Genomic DNA, 23,447 nt, shown 5'->3' with positions numbered 1-23,447 from the left:
TGTCGTTAATGTACAGTAAATAATTTATTTTATGTGATAAACGTGTGTCAGTTCCCATCACTTTATGCACATCATTAAAAACGTGGTTTTTTTTTTTTTTAACTACGTGAGTGTTAAAGCATTGGTATACACCGCAGACTGTATATAAATGTTTTATAAAATATATTTTATACATACAGTGATCTGAGTATTTGCCCAATACCTAATTAATTATTGGGGGGTGGGGTTTTGCATTTCTGTCACGTTTAAATGTTTTAGATCATAAAAAAACATTTCAACATTTCATTCATTCAAGGAAAGAAAAATTATCCAAACCTAGCCCTGTGTGGAAAAACCCTGCTAAATGTGCCACCCTTGGCAGCAAGAACTGCAAATAAGCATATGTAATAAATGGCAATGAGTCTTTATCATCGCCGTAGAGGAATTTTCGCCCACTCTTCTTTGCAGAAGTGTTTTAATTCAGCTACACTGGAGATTTTTCAAGCTTGAACGGCCTGTTAAATATCATCTCAATACATCTTAAAAGGATTTAAGTGCAGACTAGACTTTGATTAGGCCAGGTTCGTCAGTGTTTCAACTTTTCTCCATTTGTGAATAATGGCTCTCACAGTGTCTTGATGCATGCTCAGTCATCCAGATAAGTAAATCCCCAAAAGTTGTTTCTGTTCATATGGACGTCCAGATAAACAGAATCAACTTTTGGGGTTCTCACAGTGCTTCACTGGAGTCCCAAAGCCTTAGAAATGGATCTGTTACCCTTTCAGAGAGGCTGCAACTTCGTCACACTGGCTTCCTTGATTCAACAAGGTCGGGCTATAACCAGGCGTGGGAGTAATTGAACTCAGCTTTTAAAAAACTGCCCGTAATCAGTAAACAAAAACAATTGTCCGTTAAAGTAACCAGCTACAAAAAAAATCGTAAAAAAAGACTCGCTAAAAAATAAATAAAATAAAATAATAATAAGTTAATCCTTAGCATGTATTCTTAGCTCCGTTCCGTTTTAAAGAAAATAACCCAGTATGAAGCAATTCTCGTATGAAGACGAGAGGGAAAAAAACAGATATTTAAACTACGTAACTTCCGGTAGAGTGGGCGTGGTTTAAGCTGTCAACTAACCGAAGAACAACAAAAACAACCCAACCGCAGAGGGGGGTTCTGCCAAAGGTGAGTTCTGCACTCTCAAAAATGTACCGTATCAGGTGCCAAATGGAGCACGCGCAGTGACCCGTGTCGCTAAGTTTGGAGGCCCAGGTAGAGAGTTTGATCCAACACTCAAAGAAATGTTTTTACCGATTTGAATTTACAGCCAACGTGTTGCACGCTTTTTGGAGGTAGGCAGTAGTGTCGTTGGCTCGTGCTGTGCTAAAATGTTCAAACACACCAGGTTGCACTGTTACAATCTCAGCTTCCAGTTTATTATCCTTAAGCTAGCGACATCATACAGCTAGGCCTCCGTCTGAGCAGTCAGCCCCCCACCCCACGAAGCGACGCTCGTTATCTGACTGTAACACCGTTTCCCCGGACCCTGTTAAAAATATATCTGTTTAAAATAGCTTCGCGTATCAGCAACTGTGTGCAAGGTTTACAGTAAGACTTTTGACCTTTTTATGACTCTTTGTGGGTTGACGTTCATTTCGGGTAGCATTAATCCATTTCGTTGTTTGTTATTTTCTGAAAAACGTCATCTTTATTGACAGTTTGGTAGCATTGCAGGTTGAACTTCACCGCTGTGAGCAGTAGCGAGCAGCTGATAATGTTTAACTTTTTATACATTACAAAATCTAACTTCCTGCCCATTGTGTACGCCGAACTGAGCAAATGGTGCTGAAGAAACATTTGAAACAAAAAGATTTCAGAAAAAAGTAACAAATTATAACAGGGGTTTAAAAGTGTGTGTTTAAACTGTACAAAACAATGACCTCAGGTTAGTCATGACATATGTCCATTAGAACTTTTTCATTTCAGTGCATGGCTTCAGGGCTTGGCTGCTCCCCAGTTATACCACATAAACAGTTGTTTTCGTCTCAAGCACCCAACTGTCAGCTTACCTTTCCTTTGTTTGTCACATAAATGCAAGTTTCACCACCTTTGATGTGGTGTCAACTCTGTCTTTCTTTGCATTTTTTTTTTCACGTATTCTGGTTATTTTACGGCTGCAAGCTTAAAAATAAGTTTTCCCTGCTTATGTTTCTCGTCATTTTCTCACAGCAGGGACCGAGGCATGTGATCTGATGTGGTGTTGAAAACAATCTTTCCTTTGGTCTCTGCTACATCAGAGGTAAGAATCAGGTGGGATCTGTGTAATGAGAAACGATCTATGACAGAAACATCAGACAGAGTCCGGATGAAACACTCAGTCTTTTGACAAACACACTTCAGGTGGGCTCAGTTTAAGATGATCAGACTCCGTTTGTCTGAAACTGATAGGGCTGATCGGGGTTAAAGTGAGGCTGTTGAGTGCAAGGTGGACAGGCAGGGTCGAGAATGTATGTTATTGTGATGTATGATTACCAGTTATTGAGCCTGCCTGGAGGGGTTTTTGTCTATGGATTCTAAACCAATCCACACATTGAAAAAGCTACATTTTCTCTGGATTGAGTTATACAATTACTCATCAGATTAATCATTTTACAGCAAAAATGGCAACAGAAATTGTAATCATAGCAGAAAATGGGTTTCAGTAGGAACAGGTGGCTTCGCTGACAGCTGTGCACCTGCTCTCCTCAGTGCTGCTGTGCCTCTCACGTTTCAGCTGTCTGTGACTTGTAGGTTATTCTGTGATGTTCGTGGGTTATTTTTAGGGCTGAACGATATATCGCATTTGCGATAATATCGCGACATGATCAAGTGCAATTTTCTAACCGCAAAGGCTGCGATTATACTGCGATTATAAGGCTGTCCAAATTACTACCATATCCCAGAATTCATAGCGCGGCCCAGCCAAACTCCAGTTTCCAGCAATGGCGGCCGCTACTAAGTTTTAAAATTACTTAATCTTTCTGGGTCACAAAATAAACTTTTAACATATTTTCAGGCGAGAAAGTAGTTGTGTAAACATCAAATATCTGCTCGGTTTATCAAGATATTGTGGCGGACCACCAGGTGGCTCCACTCACACACAAGTTGAAGGGAAGTGTGGGGGTGGAGATTTTGGCGCTGACTATATGTGAAGTTCTGTCAGTTAATAAAGTTGTTGGAGTGAGACACTGAGACCTCTCCTGTCGTTGTTACATACCTCCACACTGGTGACCCCTGTAGTGAACATGCTAAGGCTCGACGACGAAGCCAGCTCTGGCCTGGAAGCATCGGCGGCCGCCGGACCTTCACCTCCGCCGATGGCTGCGTTTGCTGTGGCGCTTAAATTGCCGGATTTTTGGCTTCACGATCCTCCTTCATGGTTCATGCACGTAGAAGCTCAGTTTGCTCTTCGTGGAGTTTCAGCCGACGACACTAAATACCACCATGTGGTGGCCTCACTTGACCCGCTGTCAACCCGCCGTGTGATGACTCTCCTCCGGGATCCCCCAGCCCAGGGCAAGTACGCCGCCCTCAAGGGGCTGCTGCTGCGGCGTTACTCCCTCTCTGATGCTGAGCGGGCCGAGAAACTCCTTTCCATCGCGGGCCTGGGCGACGGCACCGCCCTCGAGCTCATGGAGAGCATGCTGTCCTTGCTGGGCGCGGAGGACGGAGGATTTCTCTTCACCCACCTCTTTCTTCGACAGCTGCCGGCTCCAGTGCGCGCTGGCCTTGCCAACTCCCCGCTATTGGCCACGAAGGATTACCGCTCCCTTGCGGAAGAGGCGGATCGCATCCTCCTGGCTACCAGGACTTTCGGCGTCCAGACGGTTATTCAGGACCCACCAGCGTTTTCCCCCTCCCCCTCACCGATGCTCCACGGGCCCTCCGACTCGTCCACTGTGGCCGGAATCGCTGCACGGCGGCACCGCGGAAAGGGGCTTTGTTTTTATCACCAGCGTTTTGGAGCGAAGGCACGGCGCTGCCTCCCGCCTTGCAGTTTCCAGACCCAGGGAAACGGGCATGTCAGCGCTCTGTAGCAGCCGCGACCGCTGGCAACAAGGAAAGGCTGCTTTTCTTAGAGGACTCACGCTCGGGGAGGCGTTTCCTGGTGGACTCCGGCTCACAGAAGAGCCTTCTTCCCCCGGCTGGCTCGGACAGGCTGGCTGAGGGTTGCGGGCCATTGCTAACAGCGGCTAATGGCTCTCCCATCAAAACCTTCGGTGAAAGGTTGGTGACTGTTTGCTTTCACGACCGTGACTTTCAGTGGAACTTTGTTGTTGCTGCTAGCTCTGTGCCTATAATAGGCGCTGATTTTCTTTGTGCTCACGGACTACTGGTTGATGTGGCTAACAGACGTTTAATTGATGCTGTGTCCTTTTCCTCATTACCCTGTTTGACTCGGGGTGCTCAGCCCGTGGTGCATGCTAACTCAGTAGATTCGGGTGACGTTTTTCAGTGTTTGCTTTCTGAGTTTCCCTCACTCACTGTCCCCACTTTCTCGAGCACGGTGACGAAGCATGGGGTAGAGCATTACATAACTACAGTAGGGCCCCCGGTGTTCGCGCGCGCGCGCCGCCTCGACCCCGCCAAACTGGCTGTCGCTAGGGAAGAATTTGCCACCATGGAGCGTCTGGGCATCGTGCAGCGTTCGAACAGTGCCTGGGCTTCTCCGTTACACATGGTGCCTAAATCTGATGGTCGGTGGCGACCTTGTGGGGATTTCCGCCGTCTTAATAATGTCACGGAGAACGATCGTTATCCCATTCCCCACATCCAAGATTTTTCCGCCCATCTTGCGGGGACCTCGGTTTTTTCTAAGATCGATTTGGTACGGGGATATCACCAGGTTCCCGTGCGCGCGGAGGATGTCCCCAAAACCGCCGTAATTACACCTTTCGGCCTTTTCGAGTTTCTGCGCATGCCGTTTGGCCTGAAAGGTGCCGCCCAAACCTTCCAGCGGTTGATGGACTCGGTCTTGCGCGGGCTGCCCTTTGTTTTTGTATATCTTGATGATATACTGGTGGCCAGCAGCTCGAAGGAGCAGCACATGTTCCATCTGCGTCAGGTTTTTCAGCGTTTGGCGGAGCATGGACTGATTATTAATCCGTCTAAATGCCAGTTTGGGTTGCCCGTTCTCGATTTCCTTGGGCACCGTGTTTCCGCCGAGGGCGCGGTTCCGTTGCCTGACAAAGTCCGAGCTGTTTCGGAATTTCCGCGTCCCACGACTGTTAAGGCACTGCAGGAATTTTTGGGGATGGTGAATTTTTACAACCGTTTTCTCCCCAGAGCGGCACATCTGCTGAAGCCCCTTTATGGGGCGTTAAAGGGTAAAAAAAAGCTAATGACCCCGTTGACTGGTTTCCGGACAGCATCCAAGCGTTTTCTGATGCTAAGTCAGCGTTAGCTAATGCTGCCCTTCTGGCCCACCCATCCCCCTCAGCGCCGATTGCGTTGACCACTGATGCGTCGGACATAGCGGTGGGTGCGGTGCTGGAACAGCGAATCTCGGGTGTCTGGCAACCGCTCGCCTTTTTCAGCCGTACGCTACGTGACAGCGAACGCAATTACAGCGTTTTTGACAGGGAGCTACTGGCGCTCCACCTGGCGTCTCGTCATTTCCGGTTTTTTCTCGAGGGTCGTCACTTTACCGCATACGTGGACCACAAACCCTTGACGTTTGCCATGTCCAAGGTTTCCGATCCATGGAGTGCACGCCAGCAGCGCCAGTTGGCAGCCATTTCTGAGTTTACCACGGACATTCGGCACGTGGCTGGTAAATCCAATCATGTGGCTGACTGTTTGTCCCGTGCGCTGGTTTCTCCCGTCTTTCTCGGCATAGACTACTCCGCCATGGCTGCCGATCAGAGCGGTGACCCTGACATCCTCGCGCTTAAATCCACCCAGACGGGCCTCATACTGGAGGACAGACCCGTGCAGGACGGTGGTCCCCTCCTCGTCTGTGACGTTTCCACCGGCCGCCCTCGCCCTGTGGTTCCCGCTTCCTGGCGTCGTCAAGTTTTTGACTCGGTACATGCTCTCTCTCATCCAGGGGTCCGGGCCTCTGTTAAACTGGTCAGCTCTAAATTTGTTTGGCCAGGCCTTCGCAAATCTGTTAAGGAATGGGCGTCGGCGTGCATTCCCTGCCAGCGCGCGAAGGTTCATAAACACACCAAGGCGCCCCTGGAGCCGTTCTTCATACCCGGCAAACGTTTCGATCATGTGCATGTCGATCTGGTGGGTCCCTTGCCGCAGTCACAAGGTTTTACGCACCTTTTGACTGTTGTTGACCGGACCACCAGGTGGCCGGAGGCGGTCCCCCTGGCGTCCACTACCGCAGCAGTGGTGGCCAAGGCGTTTTTGTCGACCTGGGTCTCGCGTTTCGGCCCACCCGCGGACATTACGTCAGACAGAGGCCCCCAGTTCATTTCCGAGCTTTGGTCGGCCATGGCTGATGGACTGGGGGCTAAAGTCCACCGCACAACCGCATACAACCCGCAGGCTAATGGGATGTGTGAACGGTTCCACCGGTCGCTGAAGGCTGCCTTTCGCGCCTCCTTAAAGGATGGCAATTGGGTTGACCGCCTCCCGTGGGTTTTGCTTGGGCTGCGCTCTGCGGTTAAGGAGGATCTCGGCGCTTCCCCAGCTGAGCTAGTGTTTGGTCAGCCCCTCCGCGTGCCTGGAGAATTCTTGCCTGAAAATCCTCCTCCCTGCTTCGATCCATCGGTGCTCTCTCTCACCCCGCTTTTGCACTCGCTTCGGGTTCCTGGTCCGGTGCACCATTGCGTGCCTGACACCTTTGTTCCAAAGACTTTAGAGACTGCTAAGTTTGTTTTTGTCAGGCACGATGCCCACAGGACACCGCTGCGGCCGCTGTATGACGGCCCGTTCAGGGTTATTGAACCGGGCCAGAAACATTTTGTTTTGGATTTTGGGGGTCGAAGGGAGACTGTGTGTGTTGACAGACTTAAACCAGCACATGTTCTTCCGGACAGTGATGTAGTGCCGGCCCAGGCCCCTCGCCGTGGCCGACCTCCTGCGCTGGGGTTGACAGTCTCTGGTTTTCCCCCCAGGACTACCCCCGACCACCAACGTTTGAGCCTCCTCCTGCCTTTCCTGCTTGCCTTCACCAGCCTCGATCACAGGATGGACCTTCCTCTGCCTGTTCTCTCCCTCCCAGGTTCAGTCGTGCGGGTCGTTTGCTTAGACCCAGGGTCCTGGACTGAATGGAGACCTGACTGTGTGTTCAAGGGGGGGTATGTGTGGCGGACCACCAGGTGGCTCCACTCACACACAAGTTGAAGGGAAGTGTGGGGGTGGAGATTTTGGCGCTGACTATATGTGAAGTTCTGTCAGTTAATAAAGTTGTTGGAGTGAGACACTGAGACCTCTCCTGTCGTTGTTACATACCTCCACAATATCCCATATTTGCAAAAGTGCTTCGACGTTTTCAGAGGCGTCTGCTACCCACCAGCTCGACAGCTAGCCGGGAGCTCGAGGGTTACTGATGCGGCCGAGAACGGCACAACTCCCGGCACATCATTTTCAGATCACCGCGGAGTTTCGCTGCTCGGGTTAAACGTAATATATAAGTCACTTAGACAACCTAAAAATGTTATTGTTGGGCTTTTTTCAGTGTTTTGTTTGTTCGTGAGTAAATCGGTTTGGCTGAGATTAAAGTTATTAGATTAGATAAAATAAAACTTTATTAATCCCCCGGGTGGGTTCCTCCTTGGTTTTCACACAGCTGACTAAACGTCAAACAGAAAACTTATTAAACAGAAGTATGAGACAGTCGAGAATTTACACCAGTGTCTGGTTATATTTTAGATAGCAAGAAGCAGACGGCCGAGTTTATTAAACTCCACCGAGACAGCGGTGACGCTAATCAGAACTAGACCGTCCAATTTCACGCCTTTAAACTTTAAAGGCGTGTTTGTGTGTGTGTTTATACAATTGCTATTATGTTTGCACTTTATGTGTAATGTTACTGACTGCAGAGATCAGTAAGATGTGTGTATTTTTTATTTATTAGTTTTATTTATTTAATATTATTTTTTAATTGAATGACTGTCTAGTAGTTCACAGATGTCGAAAAACTGAGTGTGGTAAAGCCACTGATTTTTTTTTATGTATATTTCTGCAATCTGCACATTGTACTGACTTTCATTTTAATGTTTACACCAGGGTTCCTTGTCAGCACTTTATGCTCAGATGTTTGTAAGCTAAAAATAAACTATTGTGTATGTTCAAATATACTGTTGTGATTGAAGAAGTTAAATAAAAATGTCAGTCATCAATTCATGCATCACCTCATGTCATCATAACAGAGGTCTGTCTTCCAGGAAAGAACAGTTTAAAATTAATGTAATATAGTATTGGCCATACTATATGATGTATTGGTTGTCTTTGTTTAATAATACAGAAGACAAAGACCTTAAAAAATAATCGCATCGCAATCGCAATATTGGGGCAAAAAATCGCAATTAGATTATTTTCCATAATCGTTCAGCCCTAGTTATTTTTAGACCTTTTTTTTTATTTTTTATCTTTTAACACCTGCACAGAAAAAGGTAAAACATAGACAAGAAGTGTCAGCCAGCAGGAGGAGCAGGACTAAAGTTTGAGGTGGTTAAAGTGGAAGTCAGTGGTAGCACATTTGTGTCCCTTTGTTTAGCACTTTGAATGAAGGACAACCCAACACTATGGGGAAAATGCCATGCACAGGCACTGGTTGGCCATAACAGGATTTGGAGCAATCACAAGTGATTAATCAATGTTCATACCCCGAGTAATCCTTATGTGCTAAATCTACACCATAGGTACGTCATAATTATATACCCTTATGAAACTCTGTTGTAACTACATTTCGGCGTGGTGTCAGCCACTTGTCTACAGGCTCAAGATTCAAGAAATCTAATTTGAGCTTTCGAATCACATGCAATTACAAAGTAGAACTGATTTTTTTTATTCAATATGAGCCGCAATTAGTGATTGATCTGTGAACTTGTCAGTAAAGTGCTTACTGAGGTGGAACAATGACTGTGGAACCACTGCTATCGCCCCCTGGTGACCATTTAAAAGACAGCAGGCTTAAAGCACGTCCACCAAGCATAGGCAATTTTCCCCAAGGGTCCACATGAGAAACTGGGAGTGCTGTGGAAGGCGGCACCAATTAGGTAAACTCAGTATTTAATTTCATCTCTTTCTGAACTTATTGGTGAAACCTTGCACAACATTTTCAGATTCTCATGTGAACTTGTGGAGAAAATGAATTGCCCACCACTGCACATGGCCTTCCTGTTAGCTACAGGCCACTAATACCTATAGGTAAGGGGTGGGGAACTCCCACAGCTGATTTAAATCGCTAAATTACCTCCTCAATATGTCTTGAAGTTCTCCAGAGGCCTGGCAATGAACTAATCATTGGATTCGGGTGTGCTGACCCAGGGTGTTATCTAAAACCTGCAGGACACCAGCCCTTGAGGCCTGTAGTTCCCCCACCCCTGTTATAGGTGATAGAAAGGTGATTTTTTTTTTTTGTGTACAAAATACTTGAAACTCTAAAATGCTTCAGGGAAGCTGCCACTATAGTTCTAATAGTTTTGCTGGTGGAACTAGTTCACCTGGTTCCACTGTTGTCATGTTTCTGAAAATGCTCACTCAATTTGTTTTGCATATGTGGGCTTTGAATGACAAATGTCCAGAGTAGAGAGCGCTTTATGCTTCTCCAGCTTCTTTCACAAATGCAGTTTCAGATGTCAGCTTAGACCTTTCCTGTAGGTAAATTATTTAATCCACATGGTCACTCTGAGCTGTGTATAAGGAGCATTTTCATAGTGCCGAAGATTTTTTGGACAGTCACTGTGAGAGATGAGCTGTACTGTGCTTTGAGTACATTGCACCAAAAGTATGTTTGTTTGTGGAGAATGTCAGCATAGGTGAAAACAGAAGCAGATGCTAACAAATGAAAAGCTTATCCTAATGTTTTTCTTCATTTATACAGGATTTTTATTAACAGCTACAAAATCTGCAAAAAAGTGATAAAAAGAAAAATGGAAACAAATTGAGGGGAAAAAAGAAGAAAATCTGGAAAAGTAGACTCTGGGAGGTGACTGTGCCCATAAAGCACTGTGTGAGATTAGAACTTTAGAATTAGATCACCACGCCTGCTAAACGTACGTCCCATTCTAAATTCCTTAACAGACATCAGCCCCAAAAATCCAACACTGAGAATTCTCTAAACACCACGTTAGACATGCAGGTTACATGCAAATTAAGCAATACAATTTTGACACTTAAAGACCTAAAACTTCAGTAGGGTCACATATGTTTTGGGAGGAAACTTGATTTTCATACACATTGTGATAAACAGTGTAAAATATCTCCAGCTTTATCCTTTAAAAGACATATGTAACAGCTGTCCTGATGTAATTGTCATGTTTCCATAGCATATCTTAAAAGCGTCTTTTTTTTCCCCTTTGGTCTCTTACATGGATACCTGTTCAGGACTTGAGCCATGGAGTCCTCTGATGAAGATGAGGTGCGCACCTTTGTTCAAGTCCTCAGTGAGAAGTATAACCCTGAGAATTTCCCCTATGGCCAAGGCGTAGGAGTGGTTGTTCTGCCCAGGCCTCCAGGATCCCCTGTCAAAGGTGAGAGATGACAGAGCGAGCTATTTCAGGGTTGTGATGATGCCACGTGAGCAGTGTATCACTTGTGATAAGTTCAGCCCGGCATATCTGCCTTTTTATTTGGAGTGTTGAGCTGTGAATGAGGCTCTGAACTGACTCGAGTTTCCTGTTTGCAGATCGCCTCTTCTTGCCCAGCGCACTGGTTCTGAATGACAGTGGAATCAGTAAAGCCGGCGACAGGCAAGACATCGCTGCTTCCTGCGCCCACGTGGTAGAGCTCGACCTGTCCCACAATCAGCTGAATGACTGGGGAGAGGTGGGGGTCTTGGAGTTTTAATTGAACTTAATAAGGTTTTTCATAAAAGCAGAGCCATCTGGCTTTTGTTCAAGACAATTTAGTTGGAGTGCTGTCTGTATGCTACCATGTCAGCAGTTAAAAAGGGCTTAAATGGACACTAGTAAATGCTAGTCATAGGTTTATAAGATTAAGGTCTTTGTTTTGATGGTTATTTTAGTGTAATAAAAAATGAATACAACACATACAGATAAAAAAAATAGAAGTTAATCTCTCTTTATTGTTAGTAAGGATGCAAGCCTGGGATGTCAAACTCCTTTTACATTGTGGGCCACAAACAACCCACTTTGGTCTTGAGCGGGCTGAACCAGTAAAACTTCCCTTTCTGTCAGTAATAAGAAGTTTAACCACACTTTATTACTTTATTACTTTGGCATAGTATGAATGGCTGTGGGGGAGGTGTTTATCAGGAGGAAAAGCTGTAAAACTTAATACAGTTGAAAGTCCAAAAATGTATGCCCTCCTTCTCATTTTCCAAAGCCATCCAGTTGGCCAGTTTGGAGTCTTTGCCGGGCCGATTGTGCCCCCGGACTTTATGTTTGTAAGTTAACTGGAAAGCATGTAGATTTTTAGATGGTTATTCACTGATTCCATCTAGCCTCCATTCATCATCATTCTTTTCTTTTTGTTTGTTTGCATATGTACTGTTAATAATTAAGTTCTTAAGGTTGGGTTGTGCTGCATTGTTATTTAGCCGTGTCTACAACACAAAGGCCTCTTAAAAAAGTTGCACAGCCCTTGTTATCCCCCTCTCACAGTGCTGTTTGTTATTCAGCCGAGTGATACCGTGATGAGGGCTGTAGGCACAGTTCCCTTCTGCTGTGCCTGCTGGAACACCTGGTACCTCTCAGGTTAACTGGAGTACTCATTTATTAATAAGCAGGGTTGGATACATTTTTTTGTATGAACCAATAAATACATACACCACATATTCATTTAATATAATAATCTCTTCTTCTGTCATTCACATGGGTTTAGCATTAAGTATTTTATTTGCCATCTAGAAGCCAAAGAGTGAAAACAAGTCAATGTGAAACTAAACCAGACGCTACTGATGTGGATTAATTATCAGCTTTTTAAACAGAATGAAGGAAAATGTGAACACGGTACAGAAACACTTTAAAAATATGCCTGTTCAAGACTATCTATGGGTTGTATTTAAAGATGGATGACTCGGAACTTACCTAGAATTTAAACCGCTGTATCTCATTATACAGCTTATTTATGTGTACTAGAGTTATCTAGCTAATCAACAAGCTCTGAAAATAATGGTTTTCAAAGTAAAAGTGTTTTGAAAAGTTCTGTAACTTGTTTCTTCTTTTTCTTTGTTCTGTGTCCTGATGCTCCTGGTTTTGCCAGATCGGCACCATCGTTTCCAGCATCCCACACCTGGACTTCCTCAATCTGAGCATGAACCCGCTAAGCGGCGTGCAGCTGGAGCCGAACATGGCAGAGGTTTTTTCCAGGGTCCGACGACTGGTCCTCATTAATACACAAGTCAGCTGGGACACTGTTCACACACTCACGCAGCACACACCAGAGTAAGTGACAAAGCATGGAAAAAGGTTTTATGTTCTTTTATGTGTGGCAATGAGAGAATTTGTATATTTTTGTCTAAGCGTCTGCATATATAGAGATTTACAATGTTTTCAGAGTTCTCTCTGCAGTCCTGTGAAAAACTAAGTACACCCCTACTGTTGCCAGGCTCGTTCCACTGAAAGGCTGTCGTGTATCTGCAGCAAATGTTCCGACGATCAGGCTCCCCCGCGCCCAGGTTTCTCGTCGAGAGGGTGTCAGTAGTGTTTAATATAATTCAGTCCAGTTTTATTTGTTGTAAACAGGGTAGAGAACTCAGAACATATGGTGACAATTGGAAACACGATAACAGCTGCCTTATTCTTTTGAAGAATCAAAAGCACCTTAATGCATATTACACAGATTATACAAAGAATCTTTGATGTCCTCAAAAATGCCAGTTTCCTTGCACCTCATCTTCCAGGCTGGAGGAGCTCTTCCTGTGTCTGAACGGCTACAACAGCGTGTCAGAGTCCCAGACGACATGCCCGTCGCTACGCCTGCTGCAGATTACAGATAACCAGCTGCAGGATTGGGCAGAAGTGAGGAAGTTTGGGCTGCTGTACCCCAGTCTGAGCACACTGGTGCTGGCCAATAACAGCGTGGACTCTGTGGGAGACACCAAGGAGACACTGGAGCACCTCTTCCCCAATCTGCGTAGCATCAACCTCAACAATTCAGGTCGGAGTCCTAAAAGTCTTTTAATCTGTCTGTATTCAGTGCAAGGTGTGAACAAATAGCCCTATAACTCATTATGTTTATTATTATTATTGTTGTTGTTGTTGTTGTTATTCAGGTCTTAGTAAATGGATCGACATTGAAAGGCTGAATTTCTTTCCCAAACTGGTGGAGGTCAAAGCAAAGGGAATCCCTTTACTGCAGTCTTACAGCACCGAGGAGAGACGTAGCCTCCTTTTAGCACAGTAAGTCTGAAGCTGTGTGCTCGTTTGTTCAGTAACTTCATCATCGAAATACTCATTGAGCACTTTTAACACCCGACTGCTGCACCTGCCCTCAGGCTGCCCTCCGTAATGGTGCTGAACGGGGGTGCCGTGTCTAATGGTGAGAGAGAGGATGCTGAGAGGTTCTTCATCAGATACTACCAGGACTGTCCAGAGCAGGAGCGTCCCGAGAGGTGGAGCATCATCCACACATACATTTTTCACTGCACACATAATCATAGTGAATAAGTTTACTCATGGATAATAATAATAATTCAAAGCTGCGGCTGACCGCTGACGCTGTAGTAACTAGTAGAAGTGGACGAGGAATAATATGTAGTCTCAAAAAGACACTTTGCATATGCAGTGGTGCTGATGGCCAGCTAAGATGCGTGGGTAGAAGTTGGCGTTAGGCAACTGTGTGAATTGTGAATTTATCGTTAAATAAAATTAGCCATTAGCTTTATTTCTTCTTTTTTACTTTTTGAGGGGTTTCTTTGGATCATTTAAGTTTGTTAACTTAGTGATCTGCATCCTAAAACAAGGTAGAAAATTAACATGTAACTAAATTTCAAAGGCACACACTCTCCAGATGGAAAGGATCATTTGTAGCCAGTGTTTTGAGAAACTGTCCTACTTTGGCAAATCGTCCTACCCATATTATAATTTGACGGCGACTTGTGACTAATACAAACCATAACCATAAGAAATATTCACAATGGGTTAAAAAAATGATGTAAATTTGGGGTTTGTGTTACGCGTATGCGCAGAAACAACAGGTGGGATGGTTTGTGAGGTAGGATAGATTCCCAGAACACCGGTTCTCATTTCGTGGCCATATTTCAGCAACAGGTTTTGTACAAAAAAAGTCTAAAACTCAGAGATATTCAGTTAAACAATCTTCTTCTTTCAGATGTTTTCTTTAGGGGTCATCACCCTCTAACCCTATCCCTAGCGTCCTCCTCTGCATGTGCTTCTTCACTATATCGATGAACTTTCTGTGAGGTCTTCCTCTCTTCCTCCTCCCTGGCAGCTCAATATTTAGCATCATTTGTCCAATGTATCCACTCTCTCTTCTCTCCCAAACTATCTGAGCCTCGCCTCTCTAACTTTATCTCCAAACTGCTGAACTTGAGCTGTCCCTCTGACATCCTCGTTTTTAATCATTTCCATTTTGGTCACTACCAGTGAAAACCTGAGCATCTTCAGCTCGGCCTGCTGTCTTTTTTTCAGTGCTACTGTCTCCAAGCCATACATTATAGCAGCTCTCGGTACCATCTTAAAACCCTGTCCACTCCACCCCTGACTGCACTTTGTTTTCTTGTGCACTGTCTTGCTTTGGATGGTTGAGCCTGGTTCTGCCAGAGGTTTTTTTTCCTCTTAAAAGGGAGTTTTTCCTCCCCACTGTCCCACAAGTGCTTGCTCATAGTGGGTGATATGATTGTTGGGGTTTTCTCTGTATTGTTGTAGGAACTTTACCTTACGATATAAAGCTTCTTGAGTGTTCGACTGTTGTTGTGATTTGGTGCTATATAAATAAAACTGAACTGAATTGAATGTAGCTGAGTTTAAACCATTGCGAAGAAGAATCAGTGTTGGTCAGATTTTACTGAAGTTTTTATCAAAGTCACATTTATCGATTTGCGGGCAGTAACCTTTGAGCGGTGATGGATGGTGAGCCTGATGAGCTACTACAGCACTGACATCTTTTGGCTTGAGAAAATAGCTAACATGATAAATTAAAAAATATATTGTGTAGCATTATGTTGATCAATAAATTGTTGTTGTTTTTTTCAGCTCTAAAATTTACATCAGATTGTTTTCATTGCTTCATTACAACATTCCGATGAGACATTTAGAGTAAAATTCATATTGAAAGTCTTCACTAAATACCTTAAATATGGAGCACAAGGCGCCAGCACTGGCTTTCAATTGGAAAGCTAAGCGGCATTTACGTTTGCATTATATTCATATGGGAACACCTGCTGATTCACAACATTAGCAACCAATCTCCATCCCTGTCCTCAGTTTGGGTCCAGCACACTATATGTTTGTTTTTTTTGCGGGGGGAGGTTGAAAGCCTTCCTCGGGGGGGCTCGCAGGGGTGAAATAATTCACCAACTGCATTCCACTTAACCTCAGCAGAATGTTGGGGAGGGATTTCTGGAGGAAGGTGTAGTCCCTGACTGGGGGAAACTAACCTTTGGGAGACAATGCCACCACTCTCTCCCTGCTCAATGAGTCCTTTGTGCTGGGAATTCTCTGATTGGGAAAACTGATACACCAGGTAGCAGGTTGTTTTTTTTATGTATACACCTACTCTGTCAACCTGAAGCCTTAATTTGAGAAATTTGATTTGTTTTCTGATGTCACATGAGCTGTCACAGCACTCCTGGCTATAAATTATTTTATTACCTGTGGCAGAACTTGTTTGTCCATCAGGAGCAGTTAATAGTTATTTTATTTCTATGTCAAACACATTCATCGCCATCTAAAAACTTCATTTTCTTTGTGTTCAGCTTCATCGCTCTGATTTTATTTTTGTCCATCAAGCGTTGCGTTTGCGGTGTTGGTTTGGGAGGGGTTCGGTGTAGGTCCAGGGTCGGGTATAACCGTGACTGTGCATGTGCATGCGGACGTTATCGGGGTGTCAGACACACTCAGTAGGCAGTGAGCGCACAGCTATCCCCTTTCCTTTCGGATGAGGCTGCGGCCTCGCTACCCCAAGAGATCAGAGCTCTGCAGGTGGGTCACAGCCTCTCAAGTGAACACATCTGACACAGCCTGGCTTTGAGTAACTATAAACGTGTTCTCAAACCATAAACTAGACTAACTGAGATGGATACACCCCAACAATTCCTTGGAAAAAATGGGAAAGGGAAGAAAACAGCACTGGGCAGGAAGGATTAGTGGCGAGAAAGAGTAGAGGCAAGGGTTAAAAAAGAAACCAGAGAGTCTGCGTATCCGGTGAAGTTAGCAGTTAGTGGGTCTAAACAGAGCCACAGTCTCAGGGAAAGACGTGGGAAAATTTACATTTTAACTTTTTGAGGTGCTCATACGTTCAAGTAAATAACTGGAGAAATGTGAGAATGAGTCGATGAAATGCCAAAACAGGAGAGCTCAGCTACATGGTGTCTCTTGGCTTCACAGTCTTGTAATTTCCTCCGCAGGAATCAAAGAATGCCAAAATGACAGTTGGAATGTCGGCTTCTTATCACCTGCAGCATTGTTTGCCCCATTATACCATGCTTACCACCTTAAATGAAGCCTCTTTGGTAAATGGCTTCTCTTAGAATGGCACTTTGTGCACTGTGGCCTTAGTGGAGAATTCCCAGGGTGGACTGCAAGTTTGGCCAGAAAATCCCAGGGCCAGGGCAGCGGCTTTGTGGAGGAGTTTTGGGGAGGGAAGTGAAATTGCTTTGATTGGCCCAGCTGTTACAGTAGCTTTGAAAGCACAGGCCTTTTCTCCTGGATTTTATTTAATCGTTCCTGGGGCCTTATCTCGAACACGCATTCCCCTGAGATGGCTGAGAGCTTTCTCACGGCAAGCAAGTGGCAGACAACTCGGTGTTTCTCTGCCTCTTAAACACTCATAGCTTGTTTCCATAACCCTGAGTTTAAAGTCTTTTTAAAAAAATCTGAAATATCTTAAATATACTTGCTGTTTCTATTTCACACCTGTACTTCATCTAAGAAGGAAAAAAAGAGGATGTATAACCTGTGAGTCTGAAAAGTGAAGCCAGTGTTGAACAGCCTTTTACCTGCATTCTTCATAACAGCCAGCAGAGGGCACAAAGAGAAGTCTTGTCCTATACAAGTCTATAAGAAGATTGCCCTGCTTTTAACTTGATTCGTGACCTCATGAAGCATTTTCACAATGACTTTATCATCTCTGTCTTTAGTTTTAAGTGTTATTTTGTACAGCTTGTTGTTAAATTTCTAGATTTTGATTCCATTTAGAGTAAATCAGTGCTAAAACACAGTGTGATTGTGACATCAGAGGGCAGGGTGGAGCCGTAGACCAAGCTGCTCTTTGAATGTCGAAATGAAGCCTACATCCTATCATTAGTACAGGGTGTATGTTATTTACCATAGCAACAATGGGGGGGGGGAGGCAAAGAGACACTGTGGTCTACCTTAAAAATGCCATTATGTGTTATCATGATTATTTGGGCAAATATTTTTCCATATATTTGTAGAATAACATGCAGGCATGTCTGACAAACTCATTTTTCAGTTAGTTTTGGCAAATATTCAAAAATTATATGCATATAATGAGCTAGTTAGCGGTTAGCATACCCTGGAAAATCCTCCTTTCTGAAACTTAGAATGGGTGCATTTATAAAAGGGTCTTAATGTTTTATTCAGAATGACCTGAACTGAGTGGATGAATTCAGCAGGAAAGTGTTTCTAGAGGCCAAGCCTGAGGGCTGTTTTCCCATAGACTCTTATAGTACCAGTCTGTTTGCAGTCATAGATATCACTACCTCCTTGCAATTATAAAAAAATAAAGATTTAAGGGGTTTTTCACACCTGCACTGTTTAGGCCGTGTAAATCAAATTCTGGTCTTTTTTAATTTAATTTATAGTCAGAACATAATCTGACCTCCATCCAACCCCAACTACCAGGTGTGCGCTGCTAGTTTGAGATAAATGCCTCCTCGTAGTCAGATGTGCTTTGCATCCTAGGATGCGGCAGAAGACCATACACATGCAGAGAGCTCAAACTGTAGCAGCTAGCTGTGGAATAAACCAAAGGTCCAGAAGACAGCATTTCCCTTCATTGGCCAATAAGCAGAATGCCTGCTCTGCCACGGTTTGTGGTGATGCATTTTTGGTTGACTTGGAGTTTTCTCTCTGTAAAAAGAAACAAAGCCATGAGTAAAAGCCACAAGTTTACAAATTCATCAGCTGATTAAGACTAAAGAAACTAGAGGTGTTAAAACACCCTGAGATACTTTGCAAGGGCCTCACTTTTCAGAGACTATGTAGTCACTGCCATGTCTGAGAAACACCATACTTTGTGTGGTGGATTTCAAGTGTATGTCTTGTAGGAGTTTGTGTGTCTTTGCTGTATGCTGATGTCATTCAGTTGAGCTGATAACAAATAAAAAAATAACACGAGCTCTGCTTTGTTGCAGGTACCGTATCCTCGTGTCCAAATATGGCCACCTGGCTCCACTGGCTGAGGTAGACCTGAGACCCAGCCTCACCATGGTGGTTGTTCGCTGGGGTGACAGGGTGGAGACAGTCAGCCTCCGTCTGGAGCAAACAGTGGGTGACCTAAAAAAACACCTTAAGGGTCTGCTGCAGCTACCCAATGGGATGAGGCTCTTCTACATCGACCGAGAGATGTGTTCAATGTTTGGACCAGAGGAGCTGAAGTGCGGCACCCGGGCCCTGCATTCCTACGGCATTCGAGACGGGGATGAGATCCTGGTAGTGCCCAGGGACAAAAGCCGCTGCAGCTCCTCGGGTCTTTGAGTCGGGAGGTTCTCCACTTCTGGATGACTTGGATTGGAGGAATTGTAGAAATGATAAATTACTGGATATTACGCTTTTGACTTGAACCCTTTTTTTAGATATCAAAAAAAGGGTGGGTGTTTTGGATGGTAAAGAGGTTTGCTGTCTAAAATCTTGATCACATTTATGCAATAGTACATTTGCACATAGTTGTTCGATATTTACAAAGCCTTGAATTCAAGTCGCACATTTCTATGCTTCATGTGCCTTGAGTTACAAGTGCAGTTTACATCTTATTGATGAAGCATAAAAAAAAAGATCAAAAAGTTCTAGGACTGCTCCCTTAATGGCCGAAAAACCATACCTGACTCGAAATTTGGCCGTTCTCCCCTTCAGGGTCTTCCACATGTGCACCTCTGGATAAATATCAGTCTTGTTATGACCACTTCCACTGGTTCTTCTGTTTGCTGGATATCTTTTGCAGTCAAAACAGCAGTCATTCAGCTTGAATTTAATTTCTGAGAAAACAATGGAAATTGCAGGAAGGCAGAGCTGGTAGACTTGAGAGCCATGTGCCATGCATATGTCATATGTGTTTACAATCCAGGTCCTTCCCCTTGAATATTGTCCATCAAGACATTATAGTAGATCTCATGGTCTTTAATAGTGGACTGGCTGACCTTGGAGGATGCCAAGAACGTGTGGGCATCCTCCTCTCTGCTATTTTTACCTGATGTTGAACTTTTAGGCTTGAAAACTGGACTGTTTGTTGAAAAACTGTTTGTTTAAGCAAGTCCAAAGAAAGGCAAGTGCAGGTGGTAAGAGCGGGCGCATCCAAAGAAAGCCACCGCGCTAACGTGATCGGGATAGGCACAAGAACACAACCTCGAAGGGGAGTTCAGCCAAATTTATATCTGATGTGTTTTTAGATTTTTAGGGGCTGCAGAACATTAAGATCAGACTTTCCTTCATACAACTGTCTTTAATTTTTTTTTTTAATTGTTTCCCTTATTATGAATTAAATGCATAAATTGCACACCAATTTTAAAACTAAAATCACCTTATAATTAAAGCATTTGAAGGGTTAAAACAGACCTTCTAATCCCTACTGTTGATATTTCTGCACCAAACTGAGAACGAATTAGTATTTTTAAAGAGCGAATACATTAAAATTAGGAGACAAATATAAATTATACACGATTTCAGATTCAAATTCATTGGATATCAGAAATGCCCTTTCTGAGAATACATTCTGCCACTTTCATTGCACATTGTTCCTCCGTAATGATTACACTTTGATCAGCATTGTCATTTTTCTCCATGTTTCTTTTGTAAAAGATGAATTGATGCCTGTTCGCTATAAACTGGCTGCAGGAGATTTTGTACAGCCTGGGCTAAAATTGTTCCAACCTATTACGTTCTCCAGAAGCAACCATGACGACAAAAATAAATAAATAATAATAATAATCATACTGCAATGATTGCAACTAATCAGGCTTTAAACGTGGTCTTGATTTTTTTGTAGTGCCAAGGTTTTGTAAATTGGGCACCATCCATATTTGCACTGCATTAAAAAAATTACGTTTTATTTACATTTTCATGATGATGACAGCCTCAAAGCACTGCTCTACTTTTCTAACCATTATTTAAGTGGAGAAGATTTTGTTTTGTTTTGATTTCCTGCAGGAAGAGTTTGTAGATAAGCAGCACATGTAATTCCCTACTTAGACTTTCTCCACGCGATTGTAGTGAAATATCCTGGAATAACCTGCAAGCTGATGCATAAATGCCATGTGTTGGGGGTAACGTGCACGCGCACACCCGCACACACACTCGGATACCTCTCAGTCGAGACGCCCTGGCAGAAAGACGAGACATGTCTGAGGTGAGCTCGGGTCTGGGACAGAGAAAAGAAGGAGTGTTGATGCTCAAGTTACCGCAGGTCTTCTGGCTGTCCTGCGCATGAATGGAGCGCAAGAGCAGCTGAGAAGCGCTGAGGCTCACTCTGTATGGTAACCACACACCAGCTGCTGTGTCACGGACACTTCCGCTGGATTTAAGTTGGAACAGGTTCACCAAACAGCTTCTTGGCCCTCACCGGTCCACCCGAGTCTCTCTCCTTTACATTTCCATCTCACAGACACCCAAACTTTTAGTTTGCGCTGTTTCGCAGGTCCTGGTGTTGTGAGCTTTCAGCAGGAATTTTTCAACCCATCTTATCGCCTGAACATTTATTTTACTTTAGCTGATGAGACTTTGGCTGTTGGTGTCTGCTGTGTTTTACCAGCTGGAGCATTACAGATGTAGTCACTTAAACTATGTGTCATAACAATACTGGTGCATTTTTTTTCACGTGTTCGTTGGTAGCAAGTGAAGTTATTTGGAGTTAAGTCATTGTTGCTGTGGTTCTTTCTCTAATTTAGACTCTAATTAGAGCTCCCAGGTCAAAATGCTTCTCTTGAGCGTCCGCAAATAAAGTGTTTTGTTGTGCTTATGCAAGCATGTGAACATGTGCTGGGGTGCACTTGTCCTGCGGCAGGCTCACAGTGCCATCTGGACTGACAGATTTTCTTTGTGTAGTAGATGACTGGAGATCTCTTTGTTTTATTGACTTTTATTAATCTGTATTATGATGAGTGGGCTGTTGAGAAGTGCTGGGATAAGTGTGAGGGGTTTGTTTTGTTTTGTTTGGATCATTGTGAGGTTGGTTTGCACAGTCTCATATGTCTTTGTTTCTTTCAGCATTTCATCATTTGCAAGACGTGTCATTTCAGGGAAACGATGTTGTTTTATGGGCATTTGTAATTTTGACATTTCTAGAATATTAACTGCGCCTGTCACCTTTTTATCTATCCTTCAGTAATACCAAAACAGAGTTTATTTACAGATTTTAAAAAGTTAAAAAAAAATTGATGATCTAAAGTTCACTTTGCCTTGTGCTGGTTAGAGTGTGTGGTGTTTAATTTATATTTCGTTTGCTCTCTGTATTGCTTTTCTTCCGTGCACTTTTAATTCTTGTTTGCATTACTGCAATCTTTCTATACCTGTACTGTATAATGGTGCTTTAACTTCTCTTAAATAAAAAAAATAAATACTGATTGTTCCAGCTAATTGCAGTGTTATTTTTTCATAATAATTCTGCAGTAATAGTCAATACCTATAGTGTGTGGGGGGATTTTTTGTGTTTAGTTTTTTGTTTTTATCTAATTCGGGACATTAAATGACCCCACACAACTGTTCATTATCCAGTTCATATGGACACTATAGCAAACATACACAAATCAACTGTAGGAAACATTTCTAGCATGTAAAAATACCACAATGAGGTTATGAATGAGTTCATCTGTCACTTTAAGACCCATACAGGGAGACCTCAGTTGATTGGTGGATTCAAACCTTCTTGCTGTGGGTCGATGTGACAGATTTTCTTTTTTTGTTTCGTCATTTATTTGACAATTAAGTCTGTTTTTCCCAGAATGTCCCCATTTTATTTGGCTTTTTTTGTATTTAAATATACTTTATTTTTTTTAAATGTAGAACATGTCTTTATGAAGTTATCAGTTTTTCATTAGGAATTTGACTTTTGGGAGCAACTGGCCTTTTTTAAAATTATTATTATTATTATTATTATTATTATTATTAATTTTATCATGTTTTCCTGTCTAGTGAGTTTAGTTTTTTCTTCTTTAATTTGCCCCTTTTTATATTTTTTGTCATAAATTTGCCCGTTTTGATTTTGAATACTGCTATTTTTTTCTCATGAACTTGTCGTGGTGTTTTTTTTTGTCATATGTTTGCAACCCTGCACAGCCACTTTATTCTTTTCACTTTCAGTGTCCCAAAACGTTGTGATCTGTTACATCTGGACAGCAGACAAATTGTTTGGGTAAGTCTTCTTGTGATGTGTGCTAGCTGTGTGAGCTAATGCTCAAGTCTGTCTTTTAATACCCACTGCCATTTAACTGTCGCTGGTTAGACTAATTGATGAGCCTATATTGCTATTCATTATCTCAAAAGGTAAAAAATGGACTTGTCATTCCAACTGTTGCAAAAAGCTACTGGTTAGTATAAAAACTGTCAGATATTCAGATTAGTTTAATAATATGAACCGGCCTCTTTACATGTTGACATTTCACCGTCCTGATTGAAAGACAAGGGATGGAGTGGGCACACTGCTCGTGTTACGAGCTAAAGGGACACGAGATCAGCGTGCACAGCTCTGTTTCTTAATGCTTGGCCCTGGAGAAGATCGGAGGAATCCTGCAGACCTTCTCTTTATCGCTGGAGTGTTTCAGTCGAGCTGCAAAAAGTCCATTCCATACGTGTCAGGCGGTGTTGTGTTTCTGGGGCATTCCCTCTTAATTTCCTCCTCGTCTTTTTCCAACACCATGGCACTAATCCTGTGTAGGATATCTCTGCCAACCATCACTACCCACTCCTCAGCACATTGTCAGCATGAAGAAC

General features: G+C 43.5%; 1 protein-coding gene and 1 long non-coding RNA gene across 3 annotated transcripts in view; one reads left to right on the top strand and one right to left on the bottom strand.

Annotated features, from left to right (window-relative positions):
- Nucleotides 1–1,070: 1,070 nt before the first annotated feature.
- On the top strand, nucleotides 1,071–22,081 carry LOC309715922 (tubulin-specific chaperone cofactor E-like protein). 2 transcript variants are annotated; one of them, XM_082549420.1, is made up of 9 exons: nucleotides 1,071–1,164; nucleotides 2,209–2,278; nucleotides 10,525–10,670; nucleotides 10,826–10,965; nucleotides 12,364–12,545; nucleotides 13,004–13,260; nucleotides 13,376–13,502; nucleotides 13,598–13,714; nucleotides 18,662–22,081. In XM_082549420.1, the coding sequence occupies exons 3-9, from the start codon at nucleotides 10,535–10,537 to the stop codon at nucleotides 19,002–19,004; spliced, it is 1,302 nt and encodes a 433-aa protein (XP_082405546.1). In that variant the 5' UTR covers nucleotides 1,071–1,164; nucleotides 2,209–2,278; nucleotides 10,525–10,534; the 3' UTR covers nucleotides 19,005–22,081. The 2 variants fall into 2 exon arrangements, with proteins under 2 accessions (XP_082405546.1, XP_082405547.1); XM_082549421.1 differs by having other exon boundaries at nucleotides 1,160–1,251.
- LOC309715928 overlaps nucleotides 13,736–23,447 on the bottom strand; it is a 22,725-nt gene continuing 13,013 nt past the window's right edge. Inside the window, exon 3 of the long non-coding RNA XR_014279333.1 lies at nucleotides 13,736–18,377. This is a non-coding gene — a long non-coding RNA (uncharacterized lncRNA). The remainder of the gene's footprint in view (nucleotides 18,378–23,447) is intronic.

The sequence above is a fragment of the Aulonocara stuartgranti genome, assembly GCF_965226115.1.
Source record: "Aulonocara stuartgranti genome assembly, chromosome: 10".
NCBI lineage: Eukaryota > Metazoa > Chordata > Actinopteri > Cichliformes > Cichlidae > Aulonocara > Aulonocara stuartgranti.
Note: the sequence above shows the minus strand (reverse complement) of the source record. Positions and strands in the feature narration are given on the sequence as shown.

Bases quoted from the DNA above. Each gene is read 5' to 3' on its own strand.
- LOC309715922 (XM_082549420.1), top strand. From the start codon at position 10,535: ATGGAGTCCTCTGATGAAGATGAGGTGCGCACCTTTGTTCAAGTCCTC. The intron at 10,671-10,825 runs GTGAGAGATGAC...TCCTGTTTGCAG, and splicing joins TCCAGGATCCCCTGTCAAAG to ATCGCCTCTTCTTGCCCAGC. The intron at 10,966-12,363 runs GTGGGGGTCTTG...TGGTTTTGCCAG, and splicing joins AGCTGAATGACTGGGGAGAG to ATCGGCACCATCGTTTCCAG.